Source organism: Podarcis bocagei (genome assembly GCF_964188305.1).
Source record: "Podarcis bocagei genome assembly, chromosome: 2".
Taxonomy (NCBI): domain Eukaryota; kingdom Metazoa; phylum Chordata; class Lepidosauria; order Squamata; family Lacertidae; genus Podarcis; species Podarcis bocagei.
Window position 1 is genome coordinate 58504591 of NC_138126.1, and position 23671 is coordinate 58528261.

The 23671-nt window shown below is 40.5% G+C and overlaps 1 protein-coding gene across 7 annotated transcripts in view; it reads right to left on the reverse strand.

The window, feature by feature from the left end:
* Positions 1 to 23671, reverse strand: part of RAD54L2 (RAD54 like 2) — a 76789-nt gene that overhangs the window by 18013 nt on the left and 35105 nt on the right. For 5 of the 7 annotated variants that reach the window (XM_081177588.1, XM_081177587.1, XM_081177584.1 and 2 more), the window contains 8 exons: positions 9342 to 9540; positions 7035 to 7174; positions 5529 to 5663; positions 3561 to 3793; positions 3180 to 3362; positions 2541 to 2674; positions 1704 to 1900; positions 947 to 1289 (listed from right to left, as the gene is read on the reverse strand). In XM_081177588.1, the coding sequence (XP_081033714.1) occupies positions 947 to 1289; positions 1704 to 1900; positions 2541 to 2674; positions 3180 to 3362; positions 3561 to 3793; positions 5529 to 5663; positions 7035 to 7174; positions 9342 to 9540 (1564 nt within the window). Of the gene's footprint in view, positions 1 to 946; positions 1290 to 1703; positions 1901 to 2540; positions 2675 to 3179; positions 3363 to 3560; positions 3794 to 5528; positions 5664 to 7034; positions 7175 to 9341; positions 9541 to 20518; positions 20611 to 20846; positions 20946 to 21148; positions 21248 to 23671 lie in introns of those variants that run through there. The other 2 variants (XM_081177585.1, XM_081177586.1) reach the window with 2 other exon arrangements.

The following is a 23671-nucleotide window of genomic DNA, read 5'->3' on the forward strand; positions in this document are numbered from 1 at the left end:
TTTGGTCACATCCATTTTGACATGCAGCATGGGTCAATCCTCTGCTCAAAAAGGGTTAGGCCCCCCTGAAATGAGCATTCGCGGACTACAACTGCATCGGATGCAATAGACTGTAAGCCATAAAAGCTTATGCCATAATAAATTTGTACTTCTCTAGGGAACCACAAGATGCTTTGTTGTTTAAGCTCATTGATGGAAGTGGACAATTGTTTTTCTTAGGCCACTGCAAGATTTGAGCCGTGCTTCTGGGTTTGTTACCAAGGAAGTATAACTTCCTAATTGGAAATTTGAGTAAATATTTAATCTATAGTAATATACAACTCAAACTGAACTTGCAACTGTCAGATCTTTGTAAATTACGTTCATAGGCTTGGATGGAAAGTGTTACACAAGCAGGCTGCTATTCACAACATTGCACCTAGATTTAATAGCATGTACATCAAAATGAGATTGCTGGAGCAGCCTTCCCTGTGTGGCACATTGCACCTTATTACATAAAACTTAAAAGTGGAAACCTCAAGAATCATGTCTCAACTCACAAATGAAATTCAACAATTTGACAAAATACCAACTCAAGAAACAATGGTCAACCTTCAAAATAATTCGTTTCTAACTCTGACATAGCATCATTTCTCTGATGATGGTAGGTTCTGACCCAGCAGACATAATAATAATAATAATAATAATAATAATAATAATAATAATAATAATAATTTCTACCCTGCCCATTTGGGCAGCTTCCAACAGAATATTAAAATACAATAATCTATTAAACATTAAAAGCTTCCCTAAACTCTTTAGCTGATCATGATAGGTTTCTGTTTTCAGATCCAAAAGTCCAATTTACTGAACTGACTTGCAGTACACAGCAATGTGGCTCAGCACAAAGTTCAAAAGAATTGTTGGGGGGGAAACCTAAGGTGCTGGCAATCTGATGTGGCCTCACCTTTGTACAAAGCCCTCCAGAAGGCTGTGCAGGACGTGACTGCGATACCTCATGAGGCGAACATCCTGAGGGGTGCTATCGATACACTGTCCATTCAGGATGGGGCGCTCAAACATGTTACTGAACTCCTGCCGGGTACCAAGAAAGTCAGGACGGACAAAGTCCACCATACACCAATACTCAATTAGGTTGTTCTGCAGAGGGTAGCCAGTGAGTACCACCCGTCGCCGAGATCGGATGCTCTTCAAGGCCTGAGAGGTGCTAGCATGGCAATTCTTTATCCGATGTCCCTCATCACAGATGACCACATCTGGCCCAGGGCGGGACAAAGCTTTCTCGATTCCTGAATGAAAAAAAGCAACACAGGAAGCTGTTGTTCACAATTCTTGATTTAATGCAAAAAAAAAAGTGAAAAATCCAGTAAAGGAAAATGTATAGGTCAGAAAACATGAATGGATTGTAGTGATAGCCATTCCAATCTGACCGAGGACACTGGTGACAGAAGGACACTGAAACCTTCTTCAGTGGCTTAGGCGATGATTACCACGGCTCTTGTTTAAAATTTCCAGTGAGACTTCACAGAACACATGCCCATTCAATCCATGTTAGAGATAAATATAATAGGGCCTCTGTTTCTAAACAATTTTTGGTTAATAATTTTCATGTGTCCACATATTAGTAAAAATAACTATCTAAGGATTGCATCTCTTAAAATGGAAGTAAAATTAAGAATTTTAAAAGACAAAAGCCTCTGAACCTTTTAAAAGCTCCTGCTGACGATCCTCTTCATCCAAATCTATAATGACAGGGCCAGTCTGCTTTTTGCTTTTTTTCCTTCTGCCTGTGGCAAAGGATTTTTTCAATGAAAGGAGACGATACATCTCATAACCCATCAGCAACACGCCACCATCAGTCACCCAATCAGTTACCACTTTGGCACGAGCTGCTGTGGTCCTGTAGAGAAAAACAAAATAAAACGTACCAATACGAGCGTGGCGAAACCCGGAAGAATACACTTCCAGGTTTGCTGCATTCATAACCTGAAAGTTACGTATCCAGAGGGTCCCCTGTAATGTGTGGCACCTACATTTTGTAACTCCCTGTCTACTGACTTCAGACAGGCACCTTCACTGTACTCTTTTCAGTGCCTGTTTAAAACATTTTGTTTAGAAATGCCTATCTGAACACACAGGTGTTGATGTGTTTTAATTGCTTTTTAGTCCAATATTAAATTTCATCATCTTTTAAATGGTTTTAATTACTTATTTTTAACTTTGCTATTGATAATTGAAAATTTCCTTGTAAGCTGCTTAGAGGTTTTACTACAATCAAGTGAAATATACATTATGGTAACTAAAATAATGTGCCTATAAGCCCTATGGTGATGGTTTAATGAAAGGTGCTTTTCTGATTTTACCTGTTATATTTACTGTTACATTAATTTTTATCAGCCATTTTGCATACGAAGGTTTATTTAAGCAGTTTTGTTCACTTATACAAGCTGCTTTGAGGACCTTCAAGGGTCAAAAGGCAGGGTATAAACAGCAGCAACAGCTCTACACAACACCTGTGTAAGGGTATTAATTGCACTTACTTGTGTTCATCATTCAAGATATGGACTTTGAAGGTACGAGGCTGAATCTCTTTTGGATCATAGTCAGCAGGGAGGGCTTCTGGTGCTGGAAGCCACATGTTGAACTCTGCTAGCCAGTTTTGAAGAGTGTTTACCTGTAAGGAAAGAGGGTGATGGGAAGTATGAGACACACCAGTAAGGATTCTGAAGCTAAGACCACAGAACACTGAGCATTCAAGGACAAAACCAGCTTTTCAGGTTCAAGTTCATGCAAGTATTTATTCACATGTAACACTCAACTGGTTTTTAAAGGATGTAACAAATACAAGTCTTCTCAAGTAAGTGTGTGTGTGTGTGTGTGTGTGTGTGTGTGTGTAAAAGAGAGAGAGAGAGAGAGAGAGAGAGAGAGAGAGAGAGAGAGAGTGTTGTGGCAGTAAAGGGAGAGGAGACAGCTAAGGAAGACCACATAGTACCTCCTGCATCTGCTCCTCAGTGCAAGAACTGAGCCTCTCTATGTAATCCTAAAATGGGTATAATTAAGTGGTGGGAAATGGAAGCCAAGAGACATCAGAGCTTGCTCTCAGTTTTGAAAGGCCCTTCCTCTTCCCTCCAACACCCACACAAACAGAACCAACACAGTCTTCTGCCCAGTCTACTTACGGGTACAATGGCCAAGACAGTCTTCGCCTCAATGTGCCGGAAAAGTACATCCAAAAAAGAGATGACCTGGAGGGTCTTGCCCAGCCCCATGCTATGAGCTAAGATACAGCCAAACCCACTGCTGGTTTTAAATCTTTCCAAGGATTCCACCAGATTATCATACAGGAAGCGGATACCACCAATCTAGAAAGAGCAACAAACAATGTCAAAGAGATTATGGGTGGGAATGCAACAAACTGCTAGGCTGTATATGCATTTCGTCACATACATATGCAACACTACAAGGGCTGAGATTTATCAGGGCATGTTACACCAAAGTACAGCTTCTGAAAAGAAAGTTGCTGAAGTCCTTTTAATGTCCAGACTGAAGATCTCCAGTACCTGGTGTGGTTTTACAGCTCGTGCAAGTTGAGGAGCCAGGTAAATGTCTTCTTCATTTGGTGGGTGGTTGATGTTGACAATTACTTGTCCTGAAGCATCTAATTGGTTTAGAGCATCGTTCACGTGAGCGCCACTGCTCTCTTCAGAAGCATCTTCATCCCCTTCATTGCCAGAGTCACTGCTGTCTACAATCTGAAGGGATTCATCTTCTCCTGAACTTAATTCTATCACTTCTGTAAGACAACCAGACGTGGGAGATTAGCACCTCCATCGTATTTTTATCTCATTTGTAATGTTCATATTGAACTATCTATTCCTGTGCCTTCATTTCCTCTTCTCTCTAGAATAGAAAACTAAGCAAAGTAATAAATTATGAAGGTTAAAAAAATGTAACTAATCATGCTAACAAACTTAGTGCAGGCATACCCAATAACTGAATATTAAACTATCTTGCAACTCTCTCATTTTGCTCTACTTTCAACTAGAGAGTGAGAGAAATGAGAAAAAAGAAAGAAAATGAAGACACACGAGCACCGCTTTCATGAAATAATGGCAGAGTACGTGGAGAGATCAAGTAAAAGACAAAGTGTAATTTTCATGGCAGTGATTTTACAGATGCAAAAATCAGAAATAGATATCCATCTACAAGTCAATCTATTCATTGATATATTGTGATGCTGTGCAATTTGAAGTTGGTCTCCTCTCTACTGCCACACAGGCCTGGATCAGAATCTTTGACTTTTGGCTCTTGTTTATTTAACCCCTACTGGATTGCTTCCCACTTGATTCACACAAAAGCAGTTTGATGAAAGACATCAATTTAAGGTTATGCTTTGTTGGTTATTCACAACAACCAAGTTTAGGTTTCAAAAAAGCAAAAGACCTATTGAGGCAATGCCAGTTTGATACTGAATGGAACAATTTGCCTGCAATGAGAAAACTATGTCCCTGGTATGACTGTTTTTCAACTAGCTTCCGATACAATGGTGGTTTATCTACAGGAACTAGTGATTCTAAAATATAGACCAGGCTTCCTCAACCTTGGCCCTCCAGATGTTTTGAGACTACAATTCCCATCATCCCTGACCACTGGTCCTGCTAGGGATCATGGGAGTTGTAGGCCAAAAACATCTGGAGGGCCAATCTTGAGGAAGCCTGATATAGACCTTTCTTGAGTACATGACTAAATGTGCTTCTTTCAGCAGTATCTGATGGTTGCTTTAAGAGAACTCCCTTCCATAACTGCATGTCTATGTGGTGATGGTAATATAGAAACAGTGGCCCATGTACTGTTATTTTGCTCTTTGTACAGAGACATAGGTAAAGAATTAATTACCCCAGCACTATTATCTCAACTGGGCCATTCAGCTGAGATTCAGCTGATTTTTCCTTGCAAATCAAGGTAAGCTAGTGACAGAAAAATTTCTATCAAATGACATTAAGATAGGCGCCACAACTACACAGAGTTTTCAATTGTATAATTTTTAATATGGTTTAGAAATCTTACCTGTTCCATTTGTGTTTATATATTGTACTTTATAAACAAATTGCAATGGCTGGTGCTTTTAAATTTACTATGGAAATTTTACCTGTTAAATCGTGTTCATGTTTGCATTTTTGTACACAAATTGCAATGACTAGTTGCTTATGCAAATAAATATAAACCTACATACATTATGCAACTATTAACTCTATAATATATTAAATATATTCATCTATAAACTAGACTGGATTCAAACTACCCATGGGTGGCACTCTATTTACAGAGAGCTCTGCTGGAGGGGATGAGGGATATTCACCAATTCCCCCTTCTCAGTGTCCTCACACACCCACACCCAGCTTTTTAGAGGGCTGGGAGACTCTCTGGAATAGCATTAGAGGTGGGGCTGGGGCTGCATGGAGACAGAGGATACGAAACTGTTGTAGGGCACAGTGAGAGAACATCAAGTGATTACTATCTGTTCTTACCATCTTTAATGCTATGGAGTCTTCCTTTGGAGTCATCCTCACTGCCACTGCTCGTGCTGTCTAAGCAGATGACGTCTTCAGATAATACTTGAGGGGAAAGTTGAGCAACCTCTGCAGTTCTTAAAGCAATCTCCTCTAAACCAAAACAGTAAACAATAATAAATAATGCTAAACAACCCAGAGTGAGGAAATGAAACAAAGAACACCCACGTCATTTACTTACCTAAACACTACTGACTTAACTGTTTGTTTGTTTTTGCTTATCCAAATTAGATCTGATATACAAATTTGTTCTGAAATTAACACTGCTTTGTTTAACTTATAGGTATATCACTTAATATTGTTGTTTTTAAAAAAAAGACTGAATAAAATGTTTTTCTGCAATTCCAGAAAACCTTTTTTAAAAGGTAAAATCCTAAGTATGGTTACTCAAAATATTCTACTCAAAATATTCTTACTCCCAGGTAAGTGTGCAAGGTACTGTGGCCTTAAAAACAACATTAAGCCGTTATTTAAGAACAAGAACAGGGAATTGCATAAAAAGCCTCTTATCTTTCAACTGCTAAAATCTTAAGAAGTAGTAAACAAAAAAGGAATATTAATTACTTTACCGCTCTTTCCTTCTCAGCATAACCTGAACTCACTCTGAATAGCTCTGCATTAGATGGTACCACAGGTCATTACTTTGACCACAGAGATTACAAATTCACTTACATTAAAGATGATGGTAATGAGCCCATCTTTTATTAACAGTAAACCTTACTTAACATGAAAAATAGTTGTATAACATTTGACAGGTATACAACCACGCTAAGAAACCACAAGGAATGATGTACTGCAACCATTCCCACAGTACTTGTGCAGGGGTTAAAATATCAAAGTAAAAAGATAAAGGACCCCTGGACGATTAAGTCCAGTCAAATTTGACTATGGGGTCAAGGCTGAGGGAGCCAGCATTGGTCCACAGACAGCTTTCCGGGTCACGTGGCCAGCATGACGAAACTGCTTCTGGCACAACGGAACACCATGAGGAAGCCAGAGAGCACAGAAATGCAGTTTACCTTCCTGCTACAGCAGTACCTATTTATCTACTTGCACTAGCATGCTTTCAAACTGCTAGGTTGGCAGAAACTGGGATGGAGAACGGGAGCTCACCCCATCGTGGGGATTCGAACTGCCGACCTTCCGATCGGCAAGGCAAAGAGGCTTAGTGGTTTAGACCACAGCACCACCCCGGGACTAAGGCAACCTATCAGATTCAGCCATCAAGCAGAATCAGTGTCCGAGGACCAGCCAAGCCTATGTTCACAGGGAGGGGATAGAAACCATGTATGCCACACTGTAATTGCCTTGGAAGGAAGGTGAGGTATAAATGCAAGAGTTTATCTAAGCCTTCTTTGGAATGATGAATGGTGCAGCAAGTTTAGCCTGTGGGGAGGACTGAAGATAGTACTTGTCTTCAGGTAGGTTTTTGGTTCAGAAGTAGTCACCATCATCACGGTTTACCTGGGAGAAACTCTAAGGGTACTGTGGGGATGCTGGCTTGATACTCCTTCCTTTGCTGCTCAAGTCGCTTCCTTCTTTCCAACTCCTCCTGCTGGGCTGCTTTTGTCACAGCTTCCAACTGGTCCTCCCGCAGTAGCTTCCTGAATGCACAAACAGAGAACATATTACTCCAAAACAAAGTTTCTCTATGCAGCTTCTGTTAGCTTCGTTTTGCCAACTGGAATTAAAAACAACAACTGGTGCACAACTTTTTCAGAAGGAAAGTTACAGGAAGGCCCAAGAACACCACAAGTGTCTCTATTTCAATAGAGACAATTCACTTACAGCTGCAGGGCAAGTGTTTAATTTTATACTAGGAAGGGGGTGGCACTGAAGAGATTAATATATCTGATTCTCAAAGTTTTAATTGAAAGGTTGGGGGAAATAAGTTGCTGGTAAGTATGTGCTGTACTACAGCGGCTTGAAGAAAAATATGCATGCAAGTTAGCATATACAGGAAATGGGTCACATTCACATGTCTTCAAGTTGCAAAGAGGTAGAAAACATTTTGTTTTAAAAATAAAAGGCTAATATAAATACCCCAAGTGGTTTGACATTTGAAGTATGGCATGGCTTCACAGGGAGCACACTGCTAAACGGGGAGGGGGGAGATCCCTTTGCTAGAAATAAAGTTATCTAAAACAGAGAGAAGTAGCTTAGGACCTATGTGGTGTAACTGGTCTATATAGCTACAAACTTTTGTTGGCCTGGTAACTCATCCATGAGCTTGTCATTCCAGAAGAAAAGGCAGAGGGATATTTTGGTGTTACCAGATATAGGCCACAGTCCTAATGCTCTCTACTATCAAGATTATTACATTGGTACTTGGTTTTAGAACAGCTTAGTTTATGAACAACTTGGAAATAGAACACTGCAAACCTGGAAGTAGGTGTTCTGGTTTGTGAACTTTGCCTTGGAAGCTGAACATGTTCCGCTTCCTGTTGAGTGTGTTCCGTTTGTAAACTGAGTCCCCCGCTGCTAATCAGAGGCTTCCTGTTGAGTCTGTCGGCTGTTGAGTCCCAAGCACCCAGGCAACACAGAGGTGATATTTGGAGCTTTTGTTTTTGCTATTTTTTGAGTTTTTGTTTGTGTGGCTTTTTTGTTTTTTTGACAGTGACTTGTTCTTTGTTTTATGGGACTGACTTGTGACTGTGGCTTGTGACTTGTTTTTGTGACTGTGTGAAACCCAGTTCAGCCTACTGATTGATTGATTGTATGACTGCAGAAATGGATAAAAGCCCCCCTATCCAAACAATGACTATCATCAGTGCATGTAAGAAAAAATAATAATTTTAATTTTTATCCTCTACAATACTGTCTTATTTATTGCTTTCATTTTATGGATCAATGATTAGATAGTAAGATTCATGTTAAATTGCTGTTTTAGGGATTGTTTTTAAAAGTCTGGAATGGATTAATCTATTTTGCATTACTTTCTATGGAAAAGCACACCTTCGTTTTAGAACGCTTTGGTTTTGGAACAGACTTCCGGAAAGGATTAAGTTTGGGAACCAAGGTACCACCGTATATTGCTGTGGATAACACACCTTCCGGGGGAAAAGAATCTCAAAATAATTTTTAAAAGCATGTAATGCTAATTAAAGCTCCAAAAGTGCTGTTGGTTCAAAGGAAAGAGCATCAGATTATGCCACTCTTTCATGGGATTCTGCAAGAACATTATTAAGGAATCAATCATCAATGATCACTTTATCTATATGCCTTCTAAATTTGTCTTTCAATATTTTCCTTGTAATAACCACCAAACCTGCGATCTTCCCCTTCAGTACAGTGGTGCCTCGCAAGACGGAAAACTCGCTAGACGAAAGAGTTTTCCGTTCTGGAGGTGCTTTGCAAAACGAATCTCCTATGGGCTTGCTTCGCAAGATGAAAACGTCTTGCGAGTTCCTGCAGGGTTTTTTTCCTTCCCCCCCCCTTTTACTAAGCCGCTAAGCCGCTTATCAGCTGATCCGATAAGCTGATAAACAGCTAAAAGCAGCTAAAAGCCGCTAATAGCGCTAATCCGTCAATGGGCTTGCTTCGCAAGACAAAAAAACCGCTAGACGAAGAGAATCACAGAACGGATTCTTTTCGTCTTGCGAGGCACCACTGTAGTATCATTTCATTTCCATTTTAGCATATGTCTACAGCTCTTGAGCACACCATCCTAAATTGGGTTCAAGGGACAGTAATAAACAACACTGATAATGACAATCTGTTAATTATTACGGTACTCAAATCCTGTACACATTTTTTAAAAATGCTGTTCACCTTATGTTCCTCCTCATGTGAGAAGGTTTCTGAGCCCTCTTCTTTTTGGTGTCCTCAGAGGCCAGGCTCTTGTGCTGATTCTGCAACAGTTTCTCTGCCTGTTCACTCTGAGATGAGGTAGTTGAAGTAGAGCGTTGCCATTCCCCATCTTCACCATGTTGAAGATGATCACTGCCAAACACCGCTTCGTGGGACTGGTCTGAAACAAAGAAAGTTAGAGTAAGTTGTACAAAACCAACTATTTCTTTTTTCCCCCTCTTTCTCTTTCTTTCTTTCTTTCATTCTTTCTTTCTTTCTTTCCACATGTGCTAATTCAAACCAAGAAGTCAAGTAACTTCATGATCTTTATCAGTCCTTAAGATGCTGAAAACCCCAAGTTTCCAAACTTATTTTGTAGACACCCTCACTCACAAAAGAAATTGAGTTCTGACAATAGGTTAGATATTTCTGACAGCTTCCACATGGTCCAATGCCACTTGAGCAAAATGATACATATGTACCTATCTGTGTGTGTTTGTTTGTATGTATATAAATGCACACACACTACACATGGGAACTGACGTAATTACTATGCCACAGTTACCTCTTAAATAACCATGATATCCTGCCTGCTGAGGTTTTTTTCTTCCTTTTTCTTTATTTTATAAACACATACTGCTGGAATGGTGTTGAACTATGTTAGGAGTGGGGAACCTCTGGTCTGTGGGTCAAGCATGACCTGCTAAGCCATTTCTGGGAAGCCACGCAACATCATGTGTCAGGTGCTAAATAGGGCGGGACTTCAAAGGAACAATTAGAGGTTAAAGTGAGCTCCCAATTTGTTCCTTTGCTGGTGCAAGGCTTGCTCCCATCCATCCATCAGCTGATGGGCCATAGGGGAGAGGCTTCTTCTAGGAATAGGAAGCAGTTTCCACTGAATGGAACCAGAGGTTCAAAGAACAGCCCCTTGAAAGCCCCTTTCCAAGCAGCCTTGCATTACTCTTTAACACTCCAATTTTCAGAGGTTTAACAAGCAGCGTGGAAGTCAGCACACAAAAGAATGTGAGTTTAAGGAGCAGGTGTCACTATGACATCAAGTGACTGACCACCCACCTGACAATTCGGGCCTGCCAGGGTTTGGGGAGACTAAGGTCTGGACAGAAAAGTTCCTCACCCTTAAGCTATGCGAAAGCGGCTCCACTTCCATAAATGTTACATTTGAATGGTCACATGTGGACAATTGTCATGTGTTAAAATAGCAGGACAAAGTGGAGCTGCATTTGTCAAGGGCTCACTGCATGCCGAAAATCTGTTTCATAGGCCAAAAAGCTGGTTGCTTTGGACTCTCAGATCGTACCTAAGGACTCAGAACTCCTTCATATCATGGCAAAGCATTTTAAATGAAATGATCTAAGTGCAAACAGCACCTATTTGCTCTATAATTTTACATTCCTACAAGGAACAAGTGCAGCTGAACCAAACCTGACCTCTCCTCTCTTCTCTCTCTCTCTCTCTCTCTCTCTCTCACATACACACACACAGAAACACACACAGAGGAAGCAAAAGCTAGGTCAATCCTTGAACTTGATACGTTTTCTAGTACAGACACTGCCTTTAGGGAAGCATGCGGCAACAGAAATGTCACAACAAACAAGCCCACAGATTGCACTCATTTACCCCAAGGAATCCCAGTACTGGGAAGAGAGTTCAATTTCTTGGAAGTTATCAGACTAGAACTCTGCTACCCATGTTAAATAACATTTCTCTGGAATATTAAGTCAAAAAGTATGGTAATATTATACAAAGTGATTTTACACCCATGGCTTTTCCCTTTCATTCACAATTATATAACTAGATCAAAAGATTGGATAAAATAGGGCAACAGGAAGCAGCAATAGCAGCACACATGACCATATTCTGCAGGATGACTCATTAAACCAATGACTTCCCCAGAGTCAAAAACAAAGCCATATTTCATGCAGAATTCTGAAGGGCTGAAGAATCACACATTCCCTTAACATATTTTATTTAATGAGTATTTTCAGAAAACAGAAATAGATAAAACCCTGGGACCCAGTAGAATATTTGTCTTGGTAGTTCTGGTCCCTTCTCCCGACCGTGATAAAATAATAACAATAAAAAACAAAAGGCTATACAGTGGTACCTTGGATTAAGAACTGAATTCGTTCTGGAGGGCCATTCTTAACCTGAAACTGTTCTTAACCTGAGGTACCACTTTAGCTAACGGGGCCTCCCGCTGCTGCCGCTGCACAATTTCTGTTCTCATACTGAAGCAAAGTTCTTAATCCGAGGTACTATTTCTGGGTTAGCGGGGTCTGTAACCTGAAGTGTCTGTAACCCGAGTACCTACTTCTCACATGCACATCTCTTCTCTTCTGTGCAACCTCGCTGCCCATGGTCTACCAATTTCCTGTTCACCTGGAGTGGGATGAGGGAGCAATTGCCTTCTGTGATAGTAACCTAACCAATGGGCAGCCACAACTTCTATACACACACAAACTTCAAAACTTTCCAACTTAGATCTCCCATCATTTTGTCCTTTCCAATATACTGCTTTTCCATCATTTCTCCCTCTATGGGGTGAATGCTTATTAGGGCAAAAGTAACCTCTACCTGGCAGGGGATCAGATACAACATGTCAGATGCATATGTGCATCTTTAGCTACTTATCTCAGCTTTATGCCTTAAAATAGGTCCTGGGTAAGGGTTGGTTCAGACGTCCAGAAGAATGAAATGACAGAATGCTACTTCAGATTGCAGGCACAGGGAAATAAATTTTTTTTAAAATAGCTTCTCAAGGTAAACAGAACAAATAACACAAAGCTCCTTGCAACTAGAACAGCAAGAAATGGGCCATTTCTCTCACTGCTATATGCAAGCTTGAGGGGGGAGAGAGTTGTTTTGTGCTTCTAAGGAGTTCCTTATATTGAAGAACATTTAAACATAGTGCTGACTGTAGTTTAAAGTGGCACAGCCTACATTATACTACATTTTACTACTACAGCCTATTGTATAGGCCAAACCATGTCATACTAGCCCCTCCTCCAGCACCTTGGTTGGTCAAGCCAACAGTGCCAGGTGAACTCCAGGTATGCACTAGACTCTATCAATGAAAGCACTGTCAGTGCTGTCAGTGAGTGCCACTTGCAAAGGAACAACTGGGAACTCACTTCAAGCTCCCAATGGTTCCTTTGTAGCCATATCCTTACTTGCCCTTCCATCAGGTGTGGGGGTGGATGGTTGTGGTTTGGGGGAAATGGCACTGTCAGCCAAACGGTGACCTATGCCTGGCCTAATTAGACTCATGGACCAGAGGTTGCCACCCCTGCTCTGGAGTGTGTCTCAGAATCCTCTGCAACTCAAAATTTGTTTATTATTTATTTATATCACTTGTATAAGACCTAATCAACCACACCCTCCGGGAGGTTAACAAGAAAAGTTAAAAACCATTTAAAAATAAATAAAAACTTGCACTAACAATAAACAGAATAAAGCCAGGCTCAGTACAAATCTAACTAAATCCAGCAAAAAGCAAAACATATGAGAGCTAAAGAAAAAAGCCAAGCCTTTAAAAATATTAAAATGCCTGGGAAATTGTTTTAAGGGGCTTCATGTCCTGCTGAAAAGTCTGTTATGCAGGCACTAGGAAAGATGCTCTGGGGAGGTCATTCCATATCTGGGAGGAAGCTGTTGAAAAGGTCTCTGGTATTCACCTGTCATACTTCAGTTGGCAGGGGCACCCTGAGACGAATTTCACAGCCAACAGATCAAACTGCAAAAGGTTTTCAACTTCTTTTCTAACCCTCCAGTACTGCTTTAAATATCTCACTTGAAAAACATACCTGTCCACATCCATACCAACAAAAAAAAAATAGGCTGGTAGAGCACTGAGTGTAACAGATTTTTTGTCTATGGTTCACACAGTCCACTTTGGCTATAATACCATTAGCTATTTTAAAACAGCAGCCCCTACATGTCACAGTACCTAAGGTACTGGATGGACACACATAAGGGGCAGTAACATACTATGTCTTAAACAGGGATCAATAATAACTCAACTCCTGACTCAGACGGGTGTCCCAATATGAATTAGTGAAAAAGAGGAGTGGCAAAAGCAGAGGCAACCATGGCATGCATTTTAAGACAATCAAGTGTGGGATTCTACAGTGAGAAGAATCAGGCCACAAACAGGGAATTTAGAATATTTATTAGCACAAATAGAGCGGTATTTTGTTGTCTGTATTACACCAACTGAGATAAGGCATTCTAACCTCCTGCACAACCAAAAAATAAAAATGTGTGCACAAAGTAGAAGGAACTTTCCCCAGAAGCTGCTCACCTCACTGTTGAGAACCCCAAGTTTAAAGAAGCTGCCATCAGAGGAAAATTGCTCTACACCATTAAATGAAGAAGTTGGGGTTACCAGAAGGAGAAAAATGCATTCCCTACAACATCTCCTGCAATATGCAAATGTATGAAAATCCCTGTATTAAACAAAATGCAGACTAGAAATTAGGAGAACTTGAATTGCTCCAGTGACAAATTCTTTGCAAAAACAAGAAGAAAAGAGAAACCCAATTCACTACTGACCAAAGATGTGAAAACAACGCAAGTGTGACTCTTCTAGGTTCTATCTGCACAAACAAAATAATCAGATAAATTCACCTCTCACTAAGGATGGGAAGGGAGATGTCCCTGTGCCAGACCCTAGAAGTGCCAAGTCTGAAAACCTCTGAAGCTTTTATCAAGCCAGCTAATTAAAGAGCAGTCTCAAGCCTTCTGGCAGTTGAGTAGCTTTAGGTCCCTCCCACTCTGCAAAGGCCTAACAAAGAACTAATTACATAATGATTACATAAGATGACACACCTACAAAGTCCAAATGCACTGACAGAGCTACTCTTTCTGAGTATCACAGAAGGCAATAGGACCCAGATAGATGTATTACTCCTCTGTACATGGAATCAGAGCACCATCCTCAACAACCCCTCGTACAGCAAATTCAGAACGAGTACAGTGGTACCTCGGGTTACAGGCGCTTCAGGTTACAGACTCCACTAACCCAGAAATAGTACCTTGGGTTAAGAACTTTGCTTCAGGATGAGAATAGAAATCACTTGGTGGCAGCTGCAGGAGGCCCCATTAGCTAAAGTGCTACCTCAGTGTCAGGGAACTGCCATCAGTGCCGGAGGGAGAGAGCAAGCTCCAGATGGATCCCAGAGAGCGTCCCGGGATTGGGAGATGCAGCCCATCTTCTGGGGAAGGGAATCAGCTCAGCTCCAGTGGAGAAGGGGGGCAGATGGGGGAATCAGAGAGGCGGTCACATGACTCCTTGCCGGGGACCAGCGGGGAGAGGAAGGGTCCTCCGCTGCCTACGCCCTCCTTGCGCAGAAGGCTTCCGCGCAGGGAGAGTAGGAGGAGACTGGGCGTCAAAGAACTTCTTTGCTGGAAGAAGTTTAAGAAACACCCACTGACGGATTCTGCCAGCGATTGAGACCGCCACGGGTGAGTGGCTGTCCGGACAGGAAAGGTTCACTCAGGCAACCCAGCCAGGTGTTGGCACAGGCTTATGCACGAGCAACCCCTAGAACCATTACACTCAGGTTAAGAACAGTTTCAGGTTAAGAACGGACCTCCAGAACGAATTAAGTTCTTAACCGAGGTACCACTGTACACTGCTTTTGCCTACACTTATCATCTCACTGTCACTTCTTTCCTTTTTGCCAATTATTGTCTTCTCATTTTCATTCTCACTCTTGTCAGACTTCCACTTGCTTCCACAACTGTCAGAGACATTGTCTGCTAATGCTACTTTTTACAACACTGATTCCTACACAGAAGAGCAGCATGTGCATTTTTCAAGACTTAGCCAAGAATGAATCCAAGGGGAAATAATAGCTAAAGTAAGATGGTGGGGGAAGAGGCAACACTAAAAAAATGCAGGAAGCCCACATTTAAAAAGAGGAGCAGCAGCAGCAGCAGCAGCAGCAGCATACACTCAGAAAATCTGGAACATCTAAAGGCCAACCTCAGTGACAGGCAATTTATCTTCTAACTCCAAGATTATGCAAGCCAACGAAGGCACCAAATACTCACGAGCTCTTATTCTGGCCTCGCTGCTGTACACAGTAAAGAGGCCTGAATTACATAAACACTAAAGAGCACTTATATAAGCTTTTATGAACGTGTCTCTAAATAACAACACTCACAAACCAAAAGAAGAAACCAGGTAGCTGATCTTACTAAGTGTTAATCATATATACACAATATGGACCAGGGAAACAGAAGAGAACATTATCCTCATCGTTTTTAGCCAGCACTACACCTTTTTGACTCAGCAGCAGGAAACATGTTTAACAATCTGCAAAACTAATTTTTATTCTCAGCCACAGCACAAACATTCTGGGATATTGTTGAATGCAGTGGGGTTAATTACTTGTCTGCAAAGCGATCTGAAAGCCGCATGTGGCAGGAGAGAGATAAATTGGGGGGGGGAACGATATTATTCTGCTACCCTACTAAAAGAAACAAAAACACTACGACCTTTCCTACTACTATCTAAAATCTAAGCTCTCTCCCCCCCCCAAAAAAAATAAAACCCTGTCACACATACATGTCTGAATTGGGTAATTAAGTCATCAGTTAAATACCAGAAGTCTGGAAATTTCCACTTTCAAATTTACAGCAATTAATTTGCAAACTGACATTTCTGCTTCAGTCATCTCACTCCTCTACTAACAGAGATAGGGTCACAGTGACCTAGAATATTTTTCAAGGCCTTCTCTGCTAGGGAATTTCAACAAGTGAGTACTTTCATCAGATACACAGGAAGAATAAGAAACTGTACTTTCTGGCTGTTAGGTAGTTTTCCAATTACCCAGGCTAATTTCCCCCACCCCCCCAAAAGAGCAAAGTGCTATGAAAGGACCTGTTTCGCCTGAAGCACTTTCCAACTTCTCTCATATTAGAAGTCACAAGCATTCAAGTTGGGGCTTACTACCCTCTGCAAATAGAGTATTTGTTCCAAGTGCTAAAATAGTGCACCTAAACTAGAAACATTCTGGCTCCTGTAGCCATATGTTGTAGATGCCTCCTTTGCTGCATTAGTGCAGATGCTATTATTATTTCTCTAGATCAACTAATATTCAGGGTCTGAAGGAAGGAGACCAAATTGTGAGGGGGGAGGTATTTTGTATTATGCAATGGTTACATAAGCTTTCATTTTCAGTAGGCAGTTGTTACAAGTCATAGTATTTGTTTCATAGTAGATTTTTCAGGGTGGCTAAATGCAAAGAGAGGCCTCTTGGTGGCTTTGGAAATGTGCAGCACTAAGATGGAAAAAAGACCCTCTATTGCATACTCACATTTTGCTCCCAAACCAAGGAATCTGACACTTGACAACTGAGAGAGCTGCAAGAAAGATAACATCAAGCAGTCCCTCCGTTATCAAGTGCCCCATTTTCACATTTTCATGGCGAAAATTGGGTAATTGACTTCGAAATCACTAAATCCCAACATAATTCTTTAAACTACTTGCAGTTTTTAGGTGGAATTCAAGCTGCAATTTATTTGATGTTCTGTCTGCACAAGCATATCAACTTGCCAGGTGACATGGTCAGCCCTCCCCCTTGCTGTTCTGAGGGCTCTCCCAACCCCAAAATTCAGGGGGGCATGGGGGGGGAGAGAGGGGGAAGCCCCATTGTGCAAGTAGAAGTCATCACACAGGGTTTTCACTGATATGTCTGTTAGGTGAATCCTGCCCTTTGTTAAGGGCAAAGATTACAATATTACAGCTTTGCAGTTAACCATTCACATAATGTTTCTTTGTGGGGAGGCATGCTTTCAGGACACACTACTTAAGTCCCTCTGTTATGTACCCGTGTCCAGCGCATATCATTACAATCACCATATGTAAGCATCTATAAATTACTCTATGTGGTAAGCCGTTTTTGCAGTGTGGAAAAATGTAGCCAGTAATTAAGCTTTGAGCTGCTACAAAAAACGACACAGGAGCCACCACATTGGAACATGCTATTGTGTGGAACAATCTTCAAATAACATGCATAACCTTTCAATTGTAGCCAGAGTTGTGATAAACAATGCCTCAAAGGCAGATGAAAACCGGGAGGTTTTCGTGATTGATAAAATATTTGTAGTTAATGTTATCATTGAATATTATCATTAGCATTTTACGCTTCTGACAGTTTGAGAAACTAAGGCACTATGGTCAACTGATGTCTTTTAAGACGACAAAGTCAGCATAAAGTTTGAAGAACCATGACTTCGCTTCCACCCCACCCCACTTTATATTAAAAACACCAGATCAAGCTTTCTTTTCCCCTTTCTTCTTTTCTTTACAGGTTGCTTCCCAAGGGGATGCGAGTGAGTGAGTGAGGGAAAGAAATAACTAACTTAATTGCCGTTTTCTGCTTCAAGATCAGTGAGAATTCCTCTGAAGTTAAGCAAGAAAGGCTAGCTTTCAGAGGAAGATAATGAACATAACAAGTAGCAGAACCCCCGCCCCTTCAAACAATAATGAATGCTTTCCTAGATCAAGGTTTTCACTGTGCAAGTTTAAAACAAAACAAAACAAAACAAAAACAGTATTTGAAACAACCTGGGTTACTTTTCCAGAAAGCAACATCAGAAAAACAAATGAACACCATAACTGCACTCATGTCTTTTTCTGCACTGTCTCCTCGCCTCCATCAGGAACTTAATGTTTTTCTTAATTTATCAAGTGAGTTTCTTTAAAGTCTGCAATTTCAGGATGATTCCAGCAAAGAAATATTTAAGGCAACAATTCACTACTTCACCACATGGTGGAACAACAAAAGTTTGCAACACAATTTGCAGATCCCCAAACAAGGTACCAGATTTGTTGTCCAGGCCAGCTAACTAAATGAATATCCCTTATTTTGCTGTACTGCAGTCCCACAAAATATAGTGGGTGTTCAAACTACTAGACACCACAGCCAAGTATTCCTCTTTTTAAAAGGAAATTGATAGCAGAAGATAGTGAGGTGTGGTGTTAACACTTAGATTATATTTCATGAAAGCTGTAAAGTGAACCTGATTAATCAATAAAGATTATTAAAATCAAGTGATGAGGAAAGATTTATTGGAAGTATTGAGCAGTGCGGACATAGAGCTGAGGTCAAATTCAAAGCCTACCAGACTTATAACTTTGTGCAAATTACCTGGCCTATCTGCACAACAGAATTCACATAATAAAATGGAGTTAATAAGCGCTCTGTAAGGTATAGTCCAGGGGTAGGCAACCTAAGGCCCGGGGGCCGGATACAACCCAATCGCCTTCTCAATCCAGCCCGTGGACAGTTCGAGAATCAGACGGTTTTTACATGAGTAGAATGTGTCCTTTTATTTAAAATGCATCTCTGGGTTATTTGTGAGGCACAGGAATTTGTTCGTTATTATTTTTCAAAATATAATCCGACCCCACATAGTCTGAGTGATGGTGGACCGGCCCACGGCTGAAAAAGGTTGCTGACCCCTGGTATGGTCATATAAGGCAACAGAAGATCTCCTCAAAAGAAGCAACAATTTTTATTACACTGTGATGATACATAGACAAATTAGATAGTTTGATTATAATTTTCATATGCTTGGTTCAATGTAAATCATTAAGCGCAGGGCACTATTTTCATGTTGATTTATCACTACATTAATGAATACTTTTAAAAGTCCATTGTAGTTGAAATTTAGTGTCATATATGGACGTGAGAGATGGTTTAAAACTAAACTCATTATTCTACATGCATTAGAGGAGATGCTCAGGGTTTTGTTCATGAATTTTTTTCAAAAAAATGTGTTAGTCTAAACAACTTTTCAGCTAGACAGTAAAATAAAGCCGCAGAATCGAAAGTTACTTCTTACTGCAGAGTCAAAACAAAATGCTCAGTCAAGTCCTTGCAGCTCAGCATGGTCTGTGAGACTGTTGTGTTACGCAAAGATGAGACAGCAGTAATTAGTACTGTACTCCAGTGGCTCCAGTTTTAATCTTTTTTTACAATCTAATTAAATTTCTCATTCCCAGAAATCATGGGCCTTCCACATTTATAAATTTCCTAGGTCCTGAGGTTCTTCATTCCCTTTATCAAGACTGATCTCAAAATGTCTTATTCCTGAAAGTATCATTCCTTTCTTAAATAGTAATTTGCAATTTAAATTTACAATTTCCACTTGGACCCATAAACCAGTTAGACATTTGTTGCATTCTTGTCACTAGATTGTCTGTACTTTTTTAAACCATTCATAGAAAGATAAAACAGAGCCCAGCAAAAATACACATACACGTGATTACTCTTATCAGTTTCAAAATAAAGTCCGTATAACATCACTCCCATGAGGAGTTTAAAAAATAAAGTACTTTATGCCTACCTCCTCTTTTATGAGTTTACTGGGAAGAAGTCAGTTTTCTGAACTAGAAAGGTAAACTAGGTAAACAAGAAAGGCTGAACTAGGTAAACAGGAACAATTGATAAAGTTACAAAATAAATACCAGTGAGCATACACAACTAAATGAGATGTTTCAAACAAGACTTTTTCATAACAGAATTTCTGAACTTTTCGTCTCCCATATATAACCTATTTGTAAGAAGGCAAACCTAATTCTCAGAATTCCAGGGATGAACAATAAAGTTTGTCAGAAGTGCAGTGTGTGCATACATAATGCACATACACTTCCACTATCCTGTCCTAGGAAATACAGAACCAGTAAGAACTCTCAGAACTGCAGAAGTATGCAGATTCAGATAGGGAGAAAACACATTAAATAACACATGCAAAATATGCCACATCCTTGATCAGGAAAGCAACAAGTGCAAAGAGGCTGCAATATGAAATAATAATCCTACCGAAACAAATACAATAGTTAATTGGTTGTTTTACTAGAATCCTCAGACTTAAAAAGTAGTAAATAGCCTTATACAGTGTTCAAGATTATACAGTCAGCCTCTCATGCAAATCAAGACACTCAACTTCCACCAAATTATTGACTGCTGAATAAATAATGAATCTCAATGTATTGTTTTACAAAATATTATATTCCAACCACTCTCTCACAACACCACTGGAACACATCCGATTTCTAAAAACAATGAATTGTTTGTGAAATCAACGGAAGAGAAGTAGATGGAAAGGAGACTTCCATGTCTTACCTTGGAAGTGCTGAGACTCATCCAAAAGGAGCATTTTGCTCAGTGTACACGGCTGACGGCAACACAACCTTCTTTAACAGCTGGTTCTGTAACTTCAGCAGAAGATAATATGGCAAACTGTCAACTACTATGAGCTATTCTAGCCCCAGACCAAATGCCTGAAGTCAATGAAAATAATTTATCATCTCTGCTTGGAGCACCATAATCACACAAAAAATCATAAGGTGCCTTTTGCTAAAGTAGCAGAGAAAAGAGAGGAAACAGACTAAACAACGTCATGGTATTCGGATATTCTAATCAACAGCACTTAGCAATCTATCCTACAAACCTGTATTGAGCACATCCAGTGAATATAGATCCTGTAACTTGGCTGTGACTGAGAAGGGTCACTTACATAACCAATTAAATATGCCTAGGTTTTAGTCTATATAGCACTGGCACTTATTTTCTTTCCCAGCTCAGGTCCTCAAAGCCATGAGTACAAAAAAAAGCCAGCAAGTACTTGAGGACCAATCACAGAAGCTATTCTGTCCTATTAACTGAAACTAGCATATGTGCTAAATTAGAGGAGGTACCCAACACTACTCCTGAAAAACAGTACAGTCTGTAAAACAAAAAGAAACCATGTACGTTTTGGGAGGTCTCTTCTCTCTGGGGTGGCTGCTACAACAAAAGTTGCACGCTGTTTTCATCTGATATCATTTACTCAGCCCGCGATCCATTTGAACTAGTGGAAGAGAGCAGGAATAAAACGAAATCCTTACATAACTATTCAAACTCAACTGGGGCCCCACACAAGGGGAATTCTAACAGGCAACAGGAAACAAAGAGCAAGAGCTCCAGAAATTAACACCAGGGCTAAGGGGGTGGGGGTAATTAGCATATCAACATATTGGGAGCCATTAAAAAGAGAATCATTGCAAGTTTAATTTTATTAACAGCAACACAAGGTGTTGCTAACCCAACATAATTCCATATGTGTGAAAACCAACCAATATGTGATCTCTGTAACCTAAATAGTGGCAGCAACGACCTATTGGCTTTAGCTCAAAAAATTATTTTTTTATGTGGAGTTGCTGAGGCCAACAACAATCAAAGAACAGTGGAGAGGTCTGAGGCTGATGGGAGTTGTAGTCCAAAACGTATGGAAGGTACCAAGTAGGGGAAGGCTGTTTTCTAAGATACACTCCCACTACATAATGCTTCATTTCATAGTAGGCTTATTAAAAGCTATTCCTGTGTATTACATCTCACGGCAAAATATTTATTTATTTTCCTTTTTTAATCCTATCCCAGGTATTTTCCCTCTGCTTTCAGTGACAGTATTGTCAGTACCGATCCAAGATCTCTTAATGAGTAGACAGCTGAAAGCTCTTTTTGCACCAGATTTTCCTGGCACATAAAGAGCCTTTTAAAATATCTGTGTTGCTTTCCAAGCAAGGCTCTCTCTTCTCACAAATTCTGGAAAACCAGGGATGCTCAAGAAGGGGCTTGGCTCCAAGGGTTTGAGTATGCAGTCATACCTCGGGTTATAGACGCTTCAGGTTGCATTTTTTGGGTTACGGACCCGCCAAAACCCAGAAGTACCGGAACGGGTTACTTCCGGGTTTCGGCATTCACGCATGCACAGAAGCACCGAATCGCAACCCACACGTGCACAGGCGCGCCGCTGCAGGTTGCAAACGCTGCGGGTTGCGAATGTGCATCTACTGATTTCAGAAGGCTTTGGTTCCATTAAAACACATGCAATATGACCACATGGTTTACCTCTGCTATACTCTTTTATTTCTCAGACTGCTTCAGGCTGCAGTCTTTTGTTGCCCAGACTGCGACTCTCTTAGGCAGTATCCATAAGCAACCCAAGAATAAGAAACTCAGGAGTACGTAATAGGGTGTTTTTTTGGGGGGGGGGGAGCTTTGTTGAGTCAGCAATGTGTTGAGTCAGCAATATTTACTGATTCCTTACTTTAAGCTAGAGAGCGCTTACTACAATTGATAACTATATAGACTATGTAGGGTTCCAGATGTCAAACTTCCACAATCAAATGTTTTGATTTAATAGTATAATACTGGTCCAAAGTTGTCTTAGAAGTATGATAAATGCACATATGGTCCTTGATTTTATTTATTAAAAAAACTCAAATCCAAAATTATAAAATAAGGAAGACAATAGCTCTTATTAAATATTTTAATTAAAACCAGGATGTTATTTTCAGCCTCTCCTCTCCTCCCAAGTTAAGCTGATAAGCACTTTCACTCAGAAGTGTGCATTTTCCAGTAAAAAAAAACAAAAACACCTTTGTGAGCTTTGTGATAGGAATTTTATGGTTTTAGATATATAGTAATGTTCATAACTGCACATACATAGATCAGTACAGGAAGGCAAACCTGGAACCATTTTGATTCCTAAACTGACCAAATCCCTTCTCTGCAAGGTTAAAAATGGAAAAGCCTCCCCATTGTCTCTTCCTTTAATCTGTGTTTGAATAAGGTGTGAGCCTGTGACCTGGCCCAGGAAATAAGTATTTTAGCATTACAAAAGAATGGCCAGGCTTCCCCAGAAAATCCAATCAAGGAACCTGCTAGACAGGAGATAAACAAGGAGAAGAGAAAAACAACATTTAAATTTCTGTGATGTAGGTGGGATGTATCTGAGGGGTGGTCTTAGGTCACACCCCTTCTGTGATGTATGCATAATGTTTCTGGGGGTGGTCCTGATCTAGAGAAGGGGAATTTCAAAAGTCTTTATAAGGCCTTGCCGGCCATTGTTCTGGGTCCTCTTCCTCTCCTGCGTGTGAGGGGGGTACCCTGTTGCAACAGATCAATAAAGATCAAGCTTACTAGCTGCTTTGCTTCTCAATATTCTCTGGTTGGCCTCTGTTATTTTCTCCTACCAATAGGGAACCTATGTAAGGACTCTATATGGGCTCTTGGATACCCCATAAGGGAAAAGGGCATATTTTTATTTACAACAGATGGCGACCACACACGAAGGGACTTTTGGTTACCCGGATTCTGGAAGCGAGGAAGGACTGGTTATCCAGCGCGCACCAGGCAGTTTGCCAGGAGGAATAACCAGTCTTCCATCGGTCCCAGGGTCTGGCAATAACTTGGAGTTCAGCGAGGCTAACCAGGGGAAGCAAAGCTTGATCA